The sequence below is a fragment of the Oryx dammah genome, unplaced genomic scaffold (assembly GCF_014754425.2).
Source record: "Oryx dammah isolate SB20612 unplaced genomic scaffold, SCBI_Odam_1.1 HiC_scaffold_1, whole genome shotgun sequence".
Lineage (NCBI taxonomy): Eukaryota > Metazoa > Chordata > Mammalia > Artiodactyla > Bovidae > Oryx > Oryx dammah.
This window is the reverse complement of record NW_024070185.1, coordinates 43,014,435-43,037,586: the sequence shown is the minus strand read 5'-3', so window position 1 is coordinate 43,037,586 and position 23,152 is coordinate 43,014,435. Positions and strand designations below refer to the sequence as shown.

General features: G+C 43.0%; 1 protein-coding gene across 2 annotated transcripts in view; it reads left to right on the top strand.

Annotated features, from left to right (window-relative positions):
- DMRT1 (doublesex and mab-3 related transcription factor 1) overlaps positions 1–23,152 on the top strand; it is a 91,990-nt gene that overhangs the window by 1,364 nt on the left and 67,474 nt on the right. Inside the window, exon 2 of one of the 2 annotated variants that reach the window (XM_040247298.1) lies at positions 2,273–2,456. In XM_040247298.1, coding sequence (XP_040103232.1) covers positions 2,273–2,456 — 184 coding nt within the window. Of the gene's footprint in view, positions 1–2,272; positions 2,465–23,152 lie in introns of both variants that reach the window. The other variant, XM_040247261.1, reaches the window with a different exon arrangement.

Here is a 23,152-nt window from a genome sequence, read left to right as displayed (position 1 = left end):
AACAGAAATAAAGTCGTTGGTATCCTAAAAGAATTTTTAGAAGAGAATAATACACATTCTTTCCAGCTAAAAGTTGTTCCATCCTTTGAAAACAGGTTATTTACAATGAAATATTACAAAGAAACGTTTACTAACGACGTGCTACTTTCGGTTAGGAATGGGCAAACATCCTCCACTGAAAATGATATCAGTAAGAGCCTTTAACAGGACTTAACATTCTTGGAGATTATACTTTTTACATACACCCATTTAAAAAAATGTTTTAAAATAGTTAGATTCGGTCTTCACTGACTGTGAGGGTAGTCATGGAAATACAGGTTGTTTTACTTGGTTTCTTTATTGGTTTTTAGCTTACTCTATAGTGGAAAAGAATACACTGAATATAGCAATTAAATGCATCACAGTGAACTTACTGGAAAAAAAACTTATGACATTTAGTTGTTTTTGTAGGTAGAAAAATTTTTTTGAATATTTAGCTGCTGGCTTGAGTATGCTTGGGAGGGGGATTTTTCTCAAAATGTAAGAAAAATATGCATCCAAGTAGGGCCATTAAGTTTGAATAAACTGTATTAGTAGGAGTACTAATTTGTAAGGAGGCTGTTTGCTATGTTAAAAACAAAAGGAACTCAAAATTATTTTAATAGTATAAAACTTCAGTATTTTCCACACCAGAAGGCTTGTGCTGTGCTGAGTGAAATCCTTTAAACAACCATGTAACAGTCATTCTAAAATAGCTTGAAATTGATCTTAAGACCTCTAAATAATTGCATTTTTTAAAAAATTGCTTCACCTTCCCTATTTAAATAGCATTTCCTAAGAGTTCTTGAGAGGTCTTTATAAAAGTGTTTTTAGTTTATGGACTATGTAATACTCTGTATGTTGGGTGCATGTGTGAGATTTGTGTAAACCAGGGCTTAAAGTGCACTTTTTTGTTGCATTGACATACTTCACAAGTTCATGGGTATTCTTTTAAACATTTGTAGTCAAATCTTTAATATTCTGTTTCTAAACTTGGTTAATAATAGAAAATTCAATAATTAAACTTAATTGATTATTCAAAGATTTTTTTTTTTAAGTTGAAGACTCGACTCCTCTTGTTAGGAGTAAAATTACTTCAAAGTTAATCATCTTTCAAAATTTAAAGACTACAGTTTTCCTAAAACAGTCTGTAAATTGTAGTTATGCTTCTGGTTCACCATTTTGATGTCAACTTTTTGGCTTGTATTTCAGCCTCTGAGGTACAGGTGCTTCCCTTCCTTGTTCCATTATCACCAGTGGTCAGTTAAAGTCTGCCTTTTTTTGTTATTTGTAAACAAAAATACAATTTTTGGGGACACAACTTTTCAACCTTTCACTGTTATTTAAAAGCAGAGGGACCATGAGGAGTGTCTTCGGTATGCTGGGTCCTTTGGTCCCCACTGGGGGATAGCACACCTGCTTTCTCCTTTTCTCTCCATCTCCACCTCTACCTCTTTCTCCAGGGACTTCCAACACGGTATTGCAGCCCCCTCTCCCCATTACTTCCCTCCACAATCCTTCCACCCACAGAATAGGGCTCTGTGGGTTTCCCGAGCAGCCTCTGCCTTCATTGTCTACCCTGCTCCCTTGCTGGGGGTAGTTCTGCCCCTTCATCCTTGCCTGTCAGGCTTCACTCGGGGGGCTCTTCACGGCCCTGTTGCAGCACCACCTTCACTCATCCTTGCACTTAAAGCCCTTTTTGTGCCTGTGTTCACGTGTTGTCTTGAGTTGCAGTTGCATGTTTGCTCCCTGTCTCTCCTTTTAAACAGTGAGTACCTTCGGATCTAATCTAATCTTACTACATCTTGCTGGTCGAGGTTCCTAATACAGTGGCCTTTTCCATATTTGTGGAAGGAAGCAGTGAGTGATCCCATTTTCCTTCCTTCCTAATCTGTCAGTGCTGACTTCTCTTCATGTTGAATTCCTCTGCTGACTCTGCAGCTTTTTCTCATCCAATCTTTCCTCCTAGTCTACACACACATTTGTTTATTGAAAAGTTTTTGAGCACTCACTCAAAGCTCTAAAGGACCTCTGACTCTCAACTATTTTTCAGCTTTGGCTGCACATCAGAGTTACCTGGGTCGCTATAAAAAGAAATGAGGGTGAGGGGGAGAAGAAATGAGGGATTCTCAGACCTCATCCCTGGAGGTAATGGATGGAGATGTCTGAGATGGGCAGGGCTTCAGTGGTTTTGGCAAAGCTGTAGGAGTGATTCTGGGGTGCTGGAGGGTGACCCGCTGCCCTGTGCTTCCAGGTGGCCCTGAGACGGCAGCAGGCCCAGGAAGAGGAACTGGGGATCAGTCACCCCATCCCGCTGCCCAGCACGGCTGAGCTGATGGTCAAGAGAGAGAACAGCGGCAGCAACCCGTGCCTGATGATTGAGAGCGGCAGCTCCTCGCAGCCGCCCCCGGCCAGCACCCCCTCCACTGCAGCTTCAGGTAAGCCTGTGGGCCAGCTGGAGGGAAGAAGGGTGTGGCCACAAAGACAGAGCCTCAGGGTGGTCCTGAGTCCCAAAGCACATGGAGAGCTTAGAGCATTTCTTGAAAGATCCTCCCTCTGAAGGTCTGTTTTGGCTGCCTCACAAAGGAGGTGGGCCTGGATTCTAGAACCAGAAGTTCGACAGCTTTACTTTCTGTTGTTTTTTGCCAAGGCTGAATCTGGACAGAGTCAAAATCACAGAATACCAGAGAAGTTAGTCCAGAATTCATCTCAGTCAGCCCCTTCCATTCACGGGATCCTCCTGGTGGGAGCCGACGATCCTTGTTTCCTAAAGCTGAAAGTCCTTTCTCTGGGAAGGACTGCAATTCCACTTGGGGAACATATCTAAAAAAAAAGCAGATTCTGGGTTCTGAGTTTCAGTGGACACTGGAATTGAGGCAAGGCATGTCTCACTGGCTTAAATTCTCTCTCATGCACTAAGATTATATCAGGGGCTATAGATGTGTATTGGTTCATTTCATTCTCAGAAGAAGGAGGTGTTAATTCTATTTTATACTATGTGAAAATTGAGGTATAAAAAGTTTTAGTGATTGGCCACATCTGGCAGACTAGAAAGTATCTGAATAGATCCATCTGCCTCCAAAGCTCACAGTGCTTACTGCACCGGGTCTGTAAATTACCTTGAGAATCACAATGCTCTAGAGCTGCACTGTCCAACATGGAAGCCTCTGGCCTCGTTGGGCTGCTTAAATTTAATTACAATGAAGTAAAATTAAAACTTTTATCCAGAGAAGATATACAAGTGGTAGAAGCTCAAGGAAAGATGCTTGATATCATTAGTCATTAGGGAAATGCAAATCGAAGCCATAGTGAGATGCCGTCTCATACCAGTTAGGATGCTTACCGTCAAAAACCCAGAAAGTAATAATACTGGTGAAGATGTGGAAAAATGGGAACTTCTGTGCACAGTTAGTAGGAATATAAAACGGTACAGCTGCTATGGAAAACAGTATGGTGGTTTCTCAGAAGTTAAAAAGAGAATTATACCATGATCCAGCAATTCCTCTTCTGAGTGCGTACTGAAAAGAATTGAAAACAGCATTTTAAAGAGGTATTTCTACATCCATGTTCATAGCAGCTTTATGCATAACAGCTAAAATGTGGAAGCACCTCAGGTGTCCACTGACAGATGACTGGAAGAGCAAAATGTGGTAAAAAGAAAACTGTTTAGCCTGAAAAAGAAGGAAATTTTGACACATGCTATAGCACGGATGAACCTTGAGGACTTTATGCTAAGTGAAATAAACCAGTCACAAAAAGACAAATACTGTGTGATTCCACTTATATACTTGAAGTAGTCAAAATCATAGAGACAGGAGGTGGTTGTCACAGGCTGGGGGGAGAGGGGAATAGAGGGTTATTGTTTAATGAATATAGGGTTTCAGTTTACGAGATGGAGAGCTATGGAGATGGATGATGGTGATGGTTGCAGTACATCATGGATGTAGTTAGTATCACTGAACTGTGCACTTAAAGATGGTTGAGATGTTTGTTTTTATGTTGCATGTATTTTACAACAGTAAAAATAAATTTAAAAATTATAAACATTTAGTTTCTCAGTTGTGCTAGTCATATTTCAGATGTTGAACAGGCACATACGTAGCTAAAGCCGGCCATATTAGATAGTGTGTGCTTCCATTTCTCACAAAGCTCCATTTAATGACACTGGTCTAGAATACAGGGGCTCTAAGAAACTCACCAAACTAGGATCTGCGCCATCCCATTGGCAAATATAAACACATAGATTTCATACTAAACATACCCGCTGAGATTCACAGAATCTTGAGCCTTCTAAGGCTCCATGAAATGTAACCTTGGAGTAAGTTTTAAGCAAACTTTTCATAAGTTAGTTTGCTGTGCTTAATCACTGGGCTAAAGTTGTCAGCTGCCTAGTTGTCATTAAATAGCTGTGCAACTTTAGACGAGTCACGTAAGCTCTCTGGTGGTCTTGTTTTCTCTTATCAAAAATGAGGGATGAGCTCTTTGAGGCTTTTTAAGATCCTCAGAGTCTTGACTATTATAAAGAAGATTAGAAGGCCCCAGAGAAGCCAGGTAAGCAACAGAGTTACAGTACCTGCTGCAGGCAGGTGTGTCTGCGCGCCTGTCCCTGGGTATGTTCCTGGGGCTCCAGAATCTCTAGCTCACAAAGAGAATGGTATTTTCTTGTTTTAGCTTTGTTGGGCATAAAACATATAGCAGTTTCAGAACTTTCCTTTTCATAAGAAGGAAGGAGTATATCTATCAGAAATATGACTCTCACACTTTAGGATTTTAAGCTGTATCTAATTACCAGAAGATAGTATCAGGTCAGGGCAGACCTGGTGGATTCAGCTGGAGGTCTGATATGGGGATGGTGGTGGGGGTGCCAGAGGAGTAGAGAGGGGAGTAGCTCATTTGATGTTCACAAACATCTTAGGAAGTAGGAATTATTATTCCTATTTACAGGTAAGGACACCGGTGGTAAGGAAGCTGCCCCAGAATAAAGCTGAGTTGAGCTGGGATTCAGTCCAGGTCTGTCCCATCCCAGAGCCCATGGATTTTCCACCTGCCTCTGAAGGGAGGCTGTGGGAATAGTTGCTGTGTTTTCTTGGAAAATGAACAGTTATGATTAGAGTTTATGGTTTAATCCTCAGACGGGGTTTAGGGCTTATGGGCAAATGGAAACATATCGGGGCAGCACCATTCTCGGCTGGCACGAAAGCTGCAGCCATTGGTGTTCACAGGGAGAAATACAGGGACAGGCCTGTGATGGATCAGCATTAGTCCTGGGCATTTCGTTGGGAACCATGGGTAAACTTGGCTTACCCTCCTGTATCCCACATTGCACTTCATGGAAAGGGGTGTCAGAGTTTGATTTTACACCCCAAGATGGTGAAGCCTTGAAGGTTTTCAGGCTAGATGGAGTTCACAATGACCAAGAAGTTCTTGCAGGGCATTTCAGAGTGGTGATAGGGAAAGTTACAAATAGAAGCAGCAGTTCAGGGTCAAGGAGAATGTGACCAGATTCCCTTCTTTGCTCCTGGAGCTGGTGGACCTTGGAGTCAGTTCAGAGTCTTGAACCAGCGCTCCAAGGGAGGGAGTATGGAAGCCAGTGGTGTGTGGTGCCCTGGGCTCAGCTGAGGGCAGGAGGCTTTGCCTGCTCTGGGAAGATGGGCCTTTCCGAACCAGCCTAGCTCATCTCAGCAGGGCAGGAGCCAAGTCCATCATCATCACTCACAGGACGTCCACCAAAGCCGTTGAGTTGGGATCATGAACTTCTGAACTGGGACATGAGCAAGAGAAAAAGAGAAATGCCAGTAGAATTAAACTATATAAAGAGAGAGATGGACAAGTGAAGGGAGGGAGAGAAGGGGGAAGAGAGGGAGAGAGAGAGAGAGAGTGAAGCAGACAAGACAGATTGAAGGATGTTCTTTACGTTTTATGTAGTACATGGGGTGTCCAACTTCCTGCCCTACATAGTGTGCTACTGACAAACGTAACTACGATTATGTCTCTAGAGAGAAGAATTTCTTTAAAATAACATTTAACTTTCTGCAGGAATTGGTAAACATTTATAGAGTACAAAAACATACTCAACGACCAGATTGCAATCCCCAGCTTGTGGGTCTTCTGTTTGTTACCCCATGATTACAGGTGGAAGCTTTACCTGTTTATTGTTTTTACTTGTGTGTGTATATATATAATGTATATATTTAACATAGCAGGAGTATATTGCTCCCACTTGTGTGCAGTTTTTTTTTTTTTCCAAACCATGGCATTTTTTTAATGGCCTGGTATTCCGTTATATCAATGTGGAAGGCTAGGATTTGCAGTTATTTTGTGAAAGGTGAAAGTTGTAGTTGTCATGGAACAGTGCAGCCCACCAACTGGCTCCCACGAGAGGGGACACTGCTCACTTTCTCTTTCTAATACATGATGTTGAGTGTCTGCAAGGGCAGTGGCTTAGTGAAATTCAGTAGATGTTTATGTCCTTGAGGCTTCTTAGTTATCTCCTTTTGGCTCCTGAAAGTGCCCAAGAATTATTGCCAAGATTATTGGTTGAATCCTGAGGCCACTGTGAAGGAAATTGAATTTGCTGAATTGTCGTTTCATCTATTGGAGAGCTGATCCCTCTGAGTAAGTTAACTTACCACAGTCTCTGCGATCCTTAGCTGAAGATTGGCCAAGCTCGATCAAAACACTGCTGGACAATTCCTCCAACAATGGGTATAAAAGATTCTATGATTGTGGGTAACACTGTGAAGGAACAATGTTTTGAAGAAATGCACTGTTCCTTGCTATCTTTTATATTAACAGGATCAGATGTGCTAACAGGTGTACTATCAATTAACAAATGATTTCTTCTCAGGCATTTTGGAGGCAGGCATCCAGAAAACAAGGTGAGCAATTTTAGTTATAAATGACAATGAGTTAATAACAACTTCAGCATTATTTCTGTGGTTTTACTTTTTAAATTTAAGCTATACACACACACACACACACACATATATATATAGTTATCAACCGACTTGAAAAAAATCACATGAGCATAATATATGTAATATATTAATATATATATTTTGCAAGTTATCATCTGACTTGAAAAAAAATCTCATAAGCATTCCTCCTCTTTGACATGTGGGCTTCTTCCTGTTTTATTTCATACTGTATTTTGCTTTTCCTTAGCCTCCTGTGCAGCAAGTAGAAGGCCATTTTACTTAGAGCTTATGCTAAAGTCTCCATAATTCTCAACTCTTCTGTGCAGAGCTGTCAGATGAAGGGCTGCATTGTAGAGAATTTGGTTTGGCATGTGTGTCCTTTGTAAGTGAGAACCTGAATGTTATCTCCTGGGGCCCTCCCTTCTGGAGCACCCTGGGCTTCCACACACACTCACATTCACACTCCCCCATACTGAGCCACCTCCGCCGTCTCAGGCCTTCCCCCACTGCCCAGCGCCTGTGACCTGTGGCCTGCTTTCACTCACCTTTCCCCTGTTAGGTCAGCCAGGTATGTGTCTGATAATGACAGGACACCCTCCTTCACTTCTCTTCCTTAGCAGTAATTCCACTTCAGCACAGAGAAAGAACTCATTTGGTAGGCCACACACGCCTTCCTGCTTGTGTGCTTTCCAAGGGTTCAAATGCTGTACAAACATGCAATGTGGTAGTTTTAAAATGGAATAATGTCTCCATGCAGTTTTTTGCCAGTGAGAAATGACTGATGAACTAACAGTTGAAGATGTTGAGTTATTTAAGTTTCTTTAAAAATAAATTTTATTCATTAGAGAAGTTACAGATTTACAGCAAAATTTAGAGGAAGGTATAGAGATTGCCCATACATTCCCTGCCCCCACATGTAGACAGTGCCCCGATTATCAGCATCCCCCAGCAAAAGTACATTTGTTATGACTGATGAGCGACACAGACATGCCACCATCACCCAGAGTCCAGAGTGTACAGTAGGGTTAACTCTTGGTGTTGCACATTCTGTGAATAAATGATGGTGTGTATCCATTATTATAGTATCATACCAAGTAATTTTGCTGCTCTAAAAATCTTCTATGGAGTTAAAATATTTCAGTTTTTATCTTCTCACTTTTCCATGTTGCACAGAAAGAAGCATTTCAAATGAAAAACCTAAACATTTTACCCAAATTAGCTTGAGAGCCGATACTTCTAGGATTCTGGCCACTTACGTGAGATGAGCTCCGTTTGATTTTAGACAGAGCTCAATTTCAAGTCGATGGAAGATGTGGAAATTGGGTTTAAAAAGGCCTTCAGATAAAAGTATTCCCCAATTTTATTTTCAGAGTCAAAGAAGTTTCCAGGATGTTTAATGAAATGAAATCTCCCTAAACTGAAGTAAGAATAGGAGGCTTGAATGAAAGAAAACCCTTAAGATTAATTGTACTGATCATTTTGATAGCCTAGTGTTCTAAATAGCATCTCAATCAATTTTATTAATTCTAAGGGCAGTCTCTATTTACATGTCAAATATAACAGTTAATTGACCTGATAGAAATTCTCCATAGACAGTATTTCTATAAAAAATTTGGCAGCAAAATATATAGGAAGTAGCTTACTGGTCTACCTTGGCTAGAATGAAAAGTTGGAGCCATCAAAAAAGGTAAATACAGCGTTTAAAGTTATAAATTAGTTTTAATTGAAGTATAGTTGACTTACGGAGAAGGCAGTGGCACCCCACTCCAGTACTCTTGCCTGGAAAACCCCATGGATGGAGGAGCCTGGTAGGCTGCAGTCCATGGGGTTGCTAAGAGTCAGACACGACTGAGCGACTTCACTTTCACTTTTCACTTTGCTGCATTGGAGGAGGAAATGGCAACCCACTCCAGTGTTCCTGGCTGGAGAATCCCAGGGACAGGGGAGCCTGGTGGGCTGCCGTCTATGGGTTCGCACAGAGTTGGACACGACTGAAGCGACTTAGCAGCAGTAGCAGCAGCATAGTTCACTTAACAGTATTACTAGTTTCAGGTGTACAACATGGTGATTCACTATTTTAATAGATCATACTCCATTTAAAGTTATTACAAAATAATGACTGTTTTCCTGTGCTGTACAATAATAAATTAGTTTTATAACAGCATATGTAAAAGTCAAAAGAAGCTTGTGACTGATTTGCACTGCTGTCTCCATTGTGAAAATGCAATCTTAAGGGCAGGGATTGCAGTTTATTCATCATGTAGCTTACGTGCATAGTACAGTACCTGGCTTTGTAGTACATGGTCAGTAAACTTTTGCTGAATGAATTAACGACGGTTAAATTTGAAATTTTGTTTTAAAACACTGTGTTAGTGATCATGAACCCACTTACAGATATGGAGTAAAATCACTGATCAATCTGCAATTTTGGTGATATTTTTAAGTGTTTCTGATTTTTTAAATGCCTAAAAATTCAAATTAGTTTAACAGCCTAAGGTATAATTCATATGCTGTATACTTTGTATGTTTAAAGTGTACAATTCAGTGCTTTTTTTTTAAAGTAAATTCGCAGAGCTGTGCAACCATCCCTGTAATCTAACTGTGGAGCGTTTTCATCTCCTAAAAGAAACTCTTCCTTTTAGTAGTCCTCTCCATCTGCTCCTACTGGGGTCATAGCTAAGTTTTTTCACTTAGCCTGATGTTTGCAAGATTTACCCCTATTGTAGCCTGTATTAATATTTATTATTCCTTTTTAAAAACTCAGTAGTACTCTACTGTATGGATATGGTGAGTTTTTAATTCATCAGATGATGGACTTTGGGTTGCTTACACTTTTGGGCTATTATGAGCAATGCTTCCATAACATTTTGGTGTCGGTTTTATATTAATACATGTTTCATTCTCTTGAGTATATTCAAAAGAGCACAATTTCTGAGGCATATGATAACACTTCCCAAGTGGTGCTAGTGGTAGAGAATCTGCCTGCCAGTACAGGAGACATAAGAGAAGTGGGTTCTATCCCTGGGTCGGGAAGATCCCCTGGAGGAGGAGATGGCAACCCACTCCAGTATTCTTGCCTGGAGGATCCCATGAACAGAGGAGCCTGGCAGGCTACAGTCCATAGGGTCACAAAGAGTCAGACACGACTGAAGAGACTTAGCACACGCACACACGGTAACACTATGTTTAACCTTTTGAGGAACTGTCAGTATTTTCCAAAGAGGCTGCACTGTTTTAGTACATTCCCACCAGCAGTGTGTGAGAGCTTCAGAAAATTCATGCTAAAGTTTTTTAAAATTAAAAGGTAGCATGCCTTCATCCTGGCAGAAACTATAAAGATACAAAACCCAGTCAGTGGGTCTTCGGTGACCAGAAGTTTAGATCACGGAGGATTCTCTGGGATTGCATCTTATTATCACTAGAAATTTTAATATGTTAATACTCCCTTTTAAAAATTTTCTCTTTTCCCTCCTTATTGCATGTTTTATAGTGAAAGGAATAGTGTGTGAGGAATTAAACCACAGAAGAACCTGGTGACAGGTTTTCTTTGTTGTATTATTGGCTGATAGAAACACTGGTTTGTTTCTGAAGGGCTTAAGCAACTTTCTAGACCTTGGGTGACAGGCGTTTCCCCAGAACAAGGGAGAGGGAATTTTACTGCCCTAGAAACGTAGCAAGAATAATTTTTGTCTTTGGGCCTCACTCCTGCGGAAAGCAGGAGAGAAACCTGAGTGCTGGGGAGAATGGACAGCTGTTCTCCACGTCACCAGTGAGAAGAGAGCAGTCCATAGGTTGTCATAGCTGTTGATAGCATTGGGAAACTTTTATAGGTGGTAATGTAAGGAATTGTTGTAGTGCTGTACAGCCTTGCATTTGCTGTCAGAAAGCTCATCTGTGTTAGCTGTTTCTCCTGTCTGCTCCAGAGTGTCCCCCCAAGTCCTTGACCCTTGGGTTCCTGGTTATCTGCTGGTTCAGGGATCCTGTCCATTGATTACCCCCTCAGCCACTCACTGGATCTTGTGAATGCCTTTCTGTCTCATCAGTTGTTTTATTAGCTAATTTATTTCTGAAAGATTTTATTGTGGCAAAATATACATAACATAAAATTGACCATTTTAACTGTTTGTAAGTGTACAGTTCAGTGGCATTAAGTGTATTCACATTGTTGTGCAACCATCCTCACCATCCTTCGCTAGGGTTTATCTTCCCAAACTGAAAGTCTAAATCTACAGAGTGAGAGCTCCGCGTTCTCTCCCTCTCATGACCTTTTTGCTGAACACAGCCTCTTTTGTTAGCTTGGCTTTCTTGGCCTTTGGAAGCACCTGTAGACTCACGTGAGATGATTGCTTTTATCTTACCAACATCTGTTCTTTCCTTTCGTCCTTCTCCCAGCTCTGTAATTTTTGCTTTATTGCTGACTTCTGTCCTTGTTCGTATGCTGTGCTTAGTTGCTCAGTTGTGTCCGACTCTTTGCAATCCCATGGGTTGTAGCCTGCCAGGCTCCTCTGTCACGGGGATTTTCCAGGCAAGAATACTGGAGTGGGTTGCCATGCCCCCCTCCAAGGGATCTTCCCAACCCAGGAATCGAACTGGGGTCTCCTGCATTGCAGGTGGATTCTTTACCAGCTGAGCCACCGGGAAAGCTCATACACCAGTCTAATCTGTGCCTCTGGGGTAATGAGGACTTCTAAACTCTAGTAGAGTTTCTCAGAGGGCTGAGGCCAGTAGAGAAGGGGACCCAGGGTAAGGCCTGATGCGCGATACTGTGAATTCTGTACCTCTGCCAGGTGATCTGGACACTGAGCCTGGAAATGCTCTGTGAAGTGCTGTGAAGCCTGTGGGCCCCTGGGGGCTCTGGCTGCTGTCTCACTGGTTCTTGACTAGTCATGATTCCGTTGGCAGCAACTCTGTAAGTGCGTATCTGAATTTCTGTCTCAGTCTAAAGGTGTCTTACTTTTCAACTTGTAAAAAAAAATTCAATGTGACGACCAACTTTGCTGAACCAAATTGTATTTCAAACTCAGTTTCTTCTGGTCTCTCATATCTGTTGGTGGAATTTACAATCACTAATCCCATCTTAGTGTACAATACCACTGAGCATACTTTTCAGAAAAAAATGCACAAGAAACTCTTAAAATAGGGTAAGTGTACAATACCACTGAGCATACTTTTCAGAAAAAAATGCACAAGAAACTCTTAAAATAGGGTATAAGTAGCTGGTTTGTTGTCAGAAGGAAGTGCCAATTCGGTATTCAAGTAATAGCATATTTTCTGATGTTTATTGGCAGTGAGAGTTCTCAGATATGCTTCAGACACCCAGAGTCAGCTCAGTCCAGTGTATCCTCCCAGCCGACTTGGTATTGATTTCAGCATTTATAAAGCTACCCCCTATTTTTGCATCACCCTTTACTCTGGTCCTGAAGTTGAGGGTTTATCCAGAATACAGTATATGCAGTAATTCTGGGAAGCAGATTGGATCCATCTTAACACTAGTAAATGTTTGCTGAACTGAGTTGAATTCATCTTTGCTGATAAGTCGACTGTTTGACCCAGAGTCCCTCCCTCCCTTTTTCCCTTTCTTCCACCTGTTTCATTTTTCACTTATTCAACAAATATTCATTATGTGACTGCATTGGGTCAGACCCTTTTCTAGGCCTGGGGTGTATATCAGTGCCTAAAAAATCTGTCTCTCGTGGATCTTGCACGTCTAGCAGGGGAGACAGTGGATAAACAAGTACCCCAGTGAGTGAGCAAGATGCTTTCAGAAAGTATGAGCACTGTGGAGACAGACAGAGTGATGGGATGCCTGTGTCCTGCTAGGGGTCACGGCATTGACAGGGTGGTTAGGGAAAGAGGGCCCCTCGAAGGAGATTAAATCCGAGCTCCTCCTGAGTGGCAGTGAGCCGTTGTGGTCAAGGTTTGGAGGAAGAGCCAGGCAGGAGGCGCTGCAGGGTGAGACGCGCTTAGAGCAGGGTGCAGGCTGTGTGCTCAGTGTTGAGCGCAAGGGTGACGTAGCTGGGGGCCACAACTCGCTGGCCCTTGGAGGCCGCAGGAGATGAGATTTTATGGTGAGTGCCATGGGAAGTCACTGGAGTCTTGCAGCGGTGAGTGCTGTGGTCTGATTTACTCTCTTCAGAGGTCTCTGCTGCTGTGGATGTGGTTTGAAGGGGGAGCACACGAAGACTGTGCAGTTGGCCAGGCAGAGGGGTGCTGCTTGCTCCAGGGTGGCGACAGTAGAGCCGGAAAGAAACGGGGGACAGGAGGACTGTTTTGAGGGCAAGTTTACATGTAATTTTGGTGGATGTCGCCCGCAGCACTCCCTCCAGAGAGAAGCTGCCATGACATTGGCAGCGCTAGGTTCTGTGGGGCTTTACTAGTCTGAAAGTTCGGTACGTGTGGGGTGGTCAGAAGAACATTGGCCCCCCAGAGAGGTCCTCACCCCTGTCCCGGGGGCTGGTGAAGATGTTACCTTCAGAGCAAAAGGGACTTTGCAGATGTGATTTTAATTCATGGGTCTGCAAGCCGGGGTGGTGACCCCAGATTCCAGGTGGGCCCATTCTAATGCCCGAATCCTTGGAAGTGGAGAACCTTTCCTGGCTGCACCAGAGATGCCACAACAGAAGATGCCAGGAGTTTCAAAGTCAGGAAGAGACTTGACTACAGTTGCTGGCTTTGAAGATGGAGGAAGGGGTGCCAAGGCGAAGATTTCAGGAGTTCTCTAGAAGCTTGGAACAGCCTTTAGCTGACAGCCAGTGTAGAAACAGGACTTCAGTCCTATAACCACAGGGAGCTGAATTCTTCCAGCATTCTGACTCAGCAGGGTTAGGGATCCTCCCCTGGTGCCTACAGAAACAAATACGGACCTGTTAACACCTTGATTTCAGCCTGGAGAGACCTGGGTCAGACTATGGTCCCAGAAAACCGCAAGAATAATGCATTTGCATTGTTTTAAGCTTCTAAATTTGTGGCAGTTTGTCATACAGCAATCGAAAACAAATATAGTTGATATAGTTTATATTTCCCCTTTCCTTTGTTAGTGAGACTGAACATTTTTCCATATGTTACAAAATCATTTGTATTTTTTTCTGTGAGCCATCTGTATGTGTCCTTTGTCTATTTCTTTATTGAATTTCTTATCTGAGAGTTCCTCGTTTATTATGGAATTGGCCCTTTGTGATATGAGTTGCAAACCACCCTCCTCCCCCAACACACACACACAAACGATTTGGTATTTCAAGCCAGGAGACTAACTGAGACAGCTAGGGACAGACTGCAGAGGCCAGGAACCCGAGGATTGGCCCTGGTCACTGTGCTCTGTGGACAAGTGGAGGAGCCTGTGGCTCGTCTGGTTCCCCATCAGCAGACCAGAGCCAAACAGAAATGTCCCCATGGTGGAGCAGATGCACGTGACATGTTCTTCACACTCCTCCAACTTCTCTTAATGTCCTCATTTCATTGTAACCATGGGCAGAGCTCAAGTTAAGCTAAGGGTTCCAGTGATTGAACCATTTTACATTCATGTCTGGAGCTGTGGTCTGCAGATTGCAGTATTATTGTCTGGTGTATAATAAGTCAGCACAGCCATGACTGCAGAATGGGATACACTTGTCTAGTCAGATAATCCAGGCTGCTGGAGACTAATCTTATCCTTACCAATGTTACCTGAAATTGGAGTGCGTGTTATCCATAGACTCTTTCAAAATGATTTTACTGCTGCTTTGGTTGATCCATGTTCAGGGTTGTCCTTCCCCCAGGGTGAGGGCTAATTGTTATTTACCAATTTCCAGATTAGTGTCAGATTAGTTAACAGATTAACCAGTCTATAAGTGCCAGATGTCCCTCTAAGAGAGTGGTATGTGGTAGTAGAGGCTTGATCAAAGGTCTTCAAGATGAAGATAACCTGGAAACAGAGTTTTGCTTTTACCTGGATAACTATATTGATACCTGGGGAGGAAGCTCTATGTTGTTGAAAGAACAAAGATCTCGGGTCCAAAGACTTGCCTGTTACGCAGCCTTTTTTGATTATGAGCAGTTCATTTATTACTCTGAGTAGTCTGTTTTCTCATTTGTGAAATAGATAAAATATTAATAATGATGCCTCCCAGTTTATCTCACAGAATCAGTGTGGTGCTCACCTAAGATTTTAATGTAAAAGTTTGTAAACCATAACAAAGTACAGAAATTCAGGCCATCAAACTCAAGTTTCAGATACTACAATGAGGAGTAAAGGAATGAGGTCGGATTTGACCCATTCTGTAGCCATAAACTGTGTGTGTGTGTGTTTTATTCAAAAACCTAGCTCCATGAGCTGACATGCGAATTGTGGCTCTGGGTGAGATGTATATATCCCCTCTCAGTTCCTCCAGCCCAGCCTGTATACCAGCAACCAGGAGTCTCTGAGATGCATCGATCTTAATGCTCACTCAGTGAGGTATGAGTAAGGGTTCCCCTTCTTTTCTTGGCTTTGCTTTTTTTCTTTTTGTTTTCTTAGTTGTACTGACACATGTCTTTAGTATTAGCCATCTCTCACCCTTTTTAAAGGGAGTTGGGAGTGTTGGAGAACCACACCGATACCCAGGACTTGAATAGAAGCAAGTTACTTTCTACAGCAAAACAGGTAGAGCACCTCCTCTGTCTTGCTGCCCCTCTCAGTGTGGACAGAAGTAACATGATTCAGACCTCGGACCCTGCCTGTCGAATGAAGAAAGCAGGCATGTTGGTACAGACCTGGCCGGGGAGGGAAGAGGAGTCCCAAGGACATGATTCCAACACCTTCATTTCTAACACAGTGGATGAGGAAGGAATTCACAAGTAGGAGCGACAGGTACTATGCATAATTTCTCATTAACAAGTGTGAGTGTGTCTGCAGCTGTCTCGGCACACCCCATCCTGTCGCTGCTGCCTTGTGGAGCCCCGACATCCGCTGGATGAGGGTGGTGGTCATCTCCCTATCGCACTCTCCCATGTTTTTATCTGAGAGATGGAATTAGGAGTTACAGGGGAAAAGGAAGAAGTAGCACATCAAAGAGTTTTCTGGTGGCCTTTGAATAAGGGGCCTTATTGGCTCAGGGCTGTTAGCTTTGGGTGTGCTGTTTTCATCATGAAGCACCTGGGGTTTGATTTTTTCTAAAAGATGTAGATAAACTAGAGAGAATCCAGGGGAAGGGCAACAAAAATGATGTATGGCTTGGAGAGAAGGAGAATAACAGTCTATAAATATTTGAAAGGCAATAGAAAAGAGGGAGAGAGATTATTTACAGCAACGGAGAGGAGTTTGACAGGCAGCAAAAGCTTGCATCTAAAAGCAGGGGAGAATTGGGTAGGACTGAAGAAAGAGAGCATGGAAAGGGTGATTATGCAAAGAAATGTAATTCTCACATTAGTTTGTGTTGCCAGGAGCTGGCATGGCAGGAATAAGGGGTGTTTCTCAAACTGAGGATCCATGCATGACTGTGAATAATGTTTTCTGATTCCTGAGTGTAAAGGGAGAGAATGGGCAGTGCTTTGTCCTTTGCCGCCTGGGTGTGTAATCTGTTGAATTCCCAACTCTTTGGCATCATGTTTTCAAAGGAGATAATAATGAGTACAGTACTGTGAGCCCTCATTTACTGAGTGTCTGCCTCATGCCAGGTATGCTCTTAGCTGCTTTGTTATTTATATTCTCATTTAATCTCTACAACACCTTTGTAAAATAGGAACTATTTTTTCTACTTATAAAGAAACAGATTCAATACCATGCTTAAGATCACACATACTTTAAGTAGTGAAGTTGGGATTCCCGCCTGAGTCTGACCTGCAGCCCGTGCTCATGGCCTGTACTGAGCTCCCTTACTCTGGTCTTGATAGTAACCCACTAGGTAGCCAGGTTACTAAGTTAGGTGAGCACTTTATATCCAGGTATTATGGTAAACAAAATAGTTGATGTTCAGAGCTTCTCTCTCTCTTTTTTTTTTTTTTTTGGCTTGAGATTTATTTTCTCAGTAAGTGCTACATTATTAATATACTACATTTTCTCATTTTGTATTTTCAGTTATACCATAGGCTTCAACCAGCCTCACAGTTGTATGGTGATGTGTAGAATCTCTGCTAAGAAAGAAAATTTGATAAATCAGGCGTTAACCCTGGTCTTAAGTGCAAGTTGTAGTGGTCATTCCTTGCCAATACTGTGTACTTTCTTGGCTTTCTGACTTTGATATTAAATAGCATCCAGTGTATTTGCTAAACAAACAAACAAAAATACACAGAATTAACTACTCAGAACCAGGGTGACGAGCTAGTTTTTCCCATCAGTGCAAGAAGACACTGGGCCTGGACTCAAGACCTGAGTTTACTCAGGACTCCGTGTTCCTCCATGTATAGGGCACCTTTCTAAGCTACAGGCAGCTCTTTCCAGGTGGCAGCCTCATCAAGTTTTTATTGGTAGCCACTGAAAATGTATGTAAATGACAGATTATTCCACCAGTGAGACGTTACAGTTAAAAGTTCACATCATTTGCGTTATTCTTGACTCTCCTGTTCTTGGTTAAAATCTAGGATAATTAATAAGCGTTGAGACTTTGGGAGAAGTTGACCTTATTCAAAGGGGGCAGATCAGATTTTTTTGGCGGGTGATAAAGTGTCAGGTGAGTTTCAGAGATACCCTTTCTGCTAATTCCGCAGCAGTTGCCTCTCCATTTGGCCCATGGGGCCATGGAGTGCAGACCACACAGAGGCTCCTAGCCACAGATGGATGGTATGGAATCCAGAATACGGCTCAAGCCACCAGCATCTTTCAGTTGCGTTCTTCACCTTGCCAGTCCTAGTCATGATTCTGCGCAGAAAGAAACAACCCTCTGGAGTTGTGTGCCTTTTGAAATAAACAGCTCTTTGCTTGCTGTACCCATTCTGTTCTCTCAGGAGTGCCTCTGGTGAATTTCTCTCTGGAGCCATCCCTAGATGACTTTCACTGTAAGCTGTAATGATTTCACCCTGGTCATATTTCTCCCAAGGTCTCCTATCTCGGTTACTTGTAAAGCTACTCCTCCCCTCTCTTGTTCTCTTTGATCTTTTATAATTGGCTTAAAGCTCTCCATATTTAATCTGCATGACTTTGTTTCTCCTCCCTATTTTGGTGTTTTCAGTCCCTGCAAATTTAATAATCTGTCGCTTATTATTTTCTCAGTTTTTCTTAGGGTGTCGTATTCCTGTTGTACTATTTGTCTTTCCCCCTTGTCTACATATTTTTTATTTTTGTTATTAATGCATGTCTGCAGTCTGCATTTTGACTTGCAATAAGTAAAGTCCTACACATTCTGAGTAGTTGTTGGGCTTCCTCGTTTCAGACTCACCTGAACCTAAGGTGAGTTACCTGCGTATGGTAATGTTATGACAAAATGACCTTTCCTACTTTAGAATTAAACAGTTAAGCACTCAGTTGGTATAGAAGGAATGAATGAATGAATGCAACTTTCGAGTTTTGGAGAGCTTTCCCTCACAAGTTGGCCTCCTGGTACAAATGACTGTGACTGCTCAACTTGTATAAAAGAGCAGCTCTGTCACCTCCTCTGTGGTTGACTTTTTGGTGAGTCCTTTCCGTGACAGCATCCGCAATGGTCTTTTCAGTAAGTTCAGCTCTTTAGCTCTGAAATCCTTTCAGTCCCAGCCGTGTAGTTTCTGCTCAGGCCAACTTTACTGCCACTTCTGGGCTGGGTCTAGTCCAGGCACAGAAGCCTCAGGTGAGTCTCCAGGCTCTGCCTATGTTGTTGTCTCCTTTCTGGGCATGGAGAGTGGGGGCAGACAATTTCATCTCAAAACTGGTGTGTTCATAGGAGTGTATGCTTTTTGTTGGCTGGGTTCAGATAATTGCTCTTGCTTTATTGTTGAGTAGAAGACATCTTTATTCTCTGACTTGTCAATCTGGTATTGTTTTTGTGATGGAATAAACCTTGAGAAGCACGAGTGAGGCTGGTGGTTGACGCAGCCTCTGATGATACCCGGTGCTGCCCACAGAGTTGGCTGGCTGCTTTGCCGCAGATACGGGCCCCCTGTTTTAGAGTTTATGTAGTCCTCCTACCATGCCATGGGCTGTACCCACGCAGAGAGTTCCTGCTTCTGTGTTTATTTGGAGAATTGCCAAATGGTTTTGATACTGGTGACCTTTCTGTGCAATGCAGTTTCTGAGAGTATGTTAGATTTCCAGAGACCCACATGGACAAAATCTGCACAACACAGGTCCTGGATCTGGAAGATGAAAATGTATGTGATGCCAGGGTGACACGATGCCAGTAGTTGTAAGGAGTTGGTCACTGATAGAGCTGGTTCATTCATGCTCTTGGTTGTCATGATAACCTTGCTCTTGACAGGCCCAGATTGGCTAGTAGTAATCATTTATTTCAGCTGAGATTTGATTTTCTTTGCAGTTAGGATGTTCATGATACATAGACGTACACGTGTTATGTAGACACACATGTATGTATACATATGTATGACACACATGTGTATATATCCCAACTTTTCAGAGCCCTCATGGCCCTTCAGCTGTTGCTTCTGCCTGTCTCAAAAAGACATGGGTTTCTGGCTCTCACCCCTCAGAAAGGAAAGGCACTGTCTCAGTTGAAGCCTCACTTGGGAGAACCTGGTTGGCAGAGTTTTCTCTGACTGTACAGAGGCTGGGGATTGGGGTTCTGGCCCCTACATGGGGAGGCGGGAACCATCGCAGGTGTGACACTTCTTGCTGTGCCTTCTTATCCCTGTGGTCCGTGACCCGTTTGGTGGAGCAGTTGACTGGAGAGACAGCAGAGCTTGGGGGCAGTCACTTTACTTGGTATGTAGTGGCTTGTGTGCGTGGTTTAAGGTCAGCTCCACACACTTGGCAGCAGCTGGCCACGAGGCCACAGCAGTAGAGCTGACCCAGGACCCAGGGCCGGAGCAAGCTGCTTCAGGGACGAGTCAGAGGAGCCACAGGTCATGGTTTTGGGCCATGATGTGCCCTTGGACCGAATCATCAGCCAGCCGCTGCCCAGCCTGACGTCTCCCTGTGGAAAGGTCATCTCCCTGACCTCTGTCTGTGGAGTCTGTCTTGACTTTGGTGTTTGATGCACCTTCAGGCCAGCATGTGAACAGTTAGTGGTCACTTATATTTTTCTTCAGGAGATGGTCAGTAGCAACAGATGTCTTAGCTGAAGGTATTCATTGGTCGTATCCGAGTGGCTTCCTTCTCCCTCCGTGACACAGCCTGGGGGTGAATTATGAGGTGTCAGATGGGGTCCTGCTGACAACCACATACACATCCTTAGACTTGCCACTTGAGCTTCTCCAGGTATCGAAACGAAGGATAACATTTCCTTCCTATACCTTCCCTGTCGTCAGATTTGCTGCAACATGTTAGCTTTAATTCTCTGCGGTTCCCTTACCTGGCTTTGGTAAAACTCATGGTTGAAAGGTTGGACAAATGTTTATTTTTAGAGTCTCTTTATTTCAGAGGAGTTTTATTCAAAAGGAAGGGAAGACAGAATGAAAATCAGAACAGCGCGTGTGAAGGGTTGTATCCATTATGGAGATTCTGTGGATGGTCTTGGGTGCAGCTGGAGCTAGTGACCATACAAAGATGGGGTGGCTTCCTTCCTAGCTTTTTGTGCATGGAAGTTATAATAGCTTAGAGTACGTCTCACACCCTCACACCTGAGCGATGCAGCAGAAAAGACACAGAAATGCCACGGATGGCTGAGTATTTTGGCATCTGCGTGTACAGCCAGTAGTCCCCCACCCCTCTCCTCTTTACCTGCTAATGTTGAAAAGTGAGGTAAATATAAGGTGACATTTTGGCCTGTGTCACCAAATGTCAGTTCTAGAATTAATACTTTAAATGCGCCTGGAATCCCCAGATCTCATCTTAATCACTGATTTGAACATAGTTCCTCCTCCTACTCAAAAAACACTAGAAGTGGGAACATATATATTGAATTAAAATTTTAGGTTTCACCCTCTCTCTCTCGCTCTCCTCCACTATCTCCACCTTCTCCCAGTAGTCTTTAAAAAGCATGATACAATTAAGCAGCCAAATCCAAAAGAAGGGAGGATAAAGGACTCTAGATAATTCCCAGTTTGGGTTATCAGCCCCCACATAATGAAGAGTTGATTGTGCTTTATTTTCTTGTTATTTGAGGGGAGGGAAAACTCCATGGAGGTGGGAAGGGGACATCTGGAGGGGATCTGAATGTTCGTGATTTGAGATGAGTTTGCCTGTAAAAGGGTCTTGTGTCAGCTTTGGAATATACCATTCAGTGTACAGAGGGTCAATAAAGGTTCCTTCACAGATTTGGTAAGAGGGAGCAGTTAACTGTGCCTGCGTGCAGCCCTGGAGGTCGTAGACCATGCCAGAAGAAATAATTACGCATGGTAATGGGCAATTACAGATAATGGCCTTCCGGGGGTGGCAGAGAATACACAGCCCCACAGCCTTGCCTGGAATGAACATTGAATAGCACATTAACTTTATAGCGAGCTAAAAGTTCAGGCCTGGAATGGCAGCAGTCCCCCCAAATAAATAAAATCCCCATCTTACTTAAGGGAAGCACGATAGTTACTAAGCTTCTCAAAAGCAGAATTCGATACACGAGGAGGTGGGGACTGGGAGAAGGGAAGGCAGGTCAGCAATTCTCCACCTGCTGGTTTTGTCTCATTCAGGAGAGATGCTACCCGCTCGTGGCAGGTACACAAGTGGAGGGGTTGTTTGCTTTCCAGGTGCCAGGTTTGTGTCTGACATTTGATACAGCCCTGTCATGACCGCCTTGTGGGAGAAGCAGGCTGTTCCACGTTTCCTGATTATGACTTAGGGGAGTGATACCACACCGACTGCACTCAAGGCTACTGTCTGACCTCAGAGAGGGCCGGGAGCCCAGGACTCTGCTCCTGTCCAAGTTCTTTTGTGCTCAGGAAGCCCCGCTGGGTGCAGCCTGGCCCTCCTGGGGTCCCTGAGGATGAGCGTTGAGAGCAAGGGCGCTTTTCTCGGGCAGACTGCGTGGTGGCTCTATTGCTTGGTGGCCGAGAGAGGCTCTCAGTGTGTGGTGCTTGTGGTGACAACAGCAGCTAACATCTGTCAAGCACCGAGCCTTTCTCTGCGCTCTGTGCTGTAAGTAGCAGTGTTCACCCATGTTATGTGTTGTGTACAGACTAAGTAACTGATCCAAGGTCCCAGGCTGTGGATTCCAGATCTGATCAAAAGTTGGACCTGAGAGCCTGGCTCGGTGCTCTCCGTCTAAAGCTCTGCTGCCCGCTGCCCCACGTGGTGGTGAATGGCTGTGTCACTCAAAGAAACATGCCCAGTTAAAGGTGTAAAGTGAGGTGCGCCCAGTTGGGCCTTTCCTGCTGGCTGACTGCTAACTAAGTAGCTCAAGAGGAGATGATGCTGATTCCAGTTGCTCTGAAATCCATCCTCCTGTGATATAGAGGTTCTCAAAATTCTTAGACTCTTTAACAAATTCTCAAGGACGTTCAAAGAGGTTTTGTTTATGAGCTTTTGTTTATGTGGATTATATCTATTGATATTTATTGAATTAGAAACTAAAACTGAAAAACCAAGAATACATTTGCTAATTCTTTTAAAATTAACATAAGTAACATTTTAATGAAAAATAACTATTTTCCAAAGCAGATTAGTGAGGGAGGGTGGTCTTGTTCACATTTTTACAAATATCTTTTATATGTCTGGCTTATTAATAGAACACAGCTGGATTGCCATATGTATTTAGTTCAATCTGTTGTTTTGATTGAAATACATTAGGACAGTTCAGCTTTACATAGATAAATAGTTGGAAAAGGGAGAAAAGTGTTTGAATAACCTTTTGAGATCACTGTGACTATTCTTTGATACTAGACCAAAACTTGACAAGTGATAATTTCTTAAAGATTAGTTGCAATGTAGATCTGAAGCCATGCTAATGAGTTTCCTGTACTCAGTTAAATTAAAATCTGTCTTACACTGTAAATGGATATGTCGACCATGCATTATTTTGTAGTGTCATGCTTTGGTCATTTGGAAAATATTAGTTCACTGAATTATACAGATATCCCAAATGTTGACATTTTTTATTGCAAAGTATCAGAAAATCCCACTTATTAAATATTACTGTTGATTTTTGTCGAAAGAGCCTTTAAGTTTGGGAAGCTGTCAGTGGAAAATGTTGGATATAAGTTTTCCAAAGTTCTGAGTTTTACTTGAAAACTCAACGTTTTGGCAA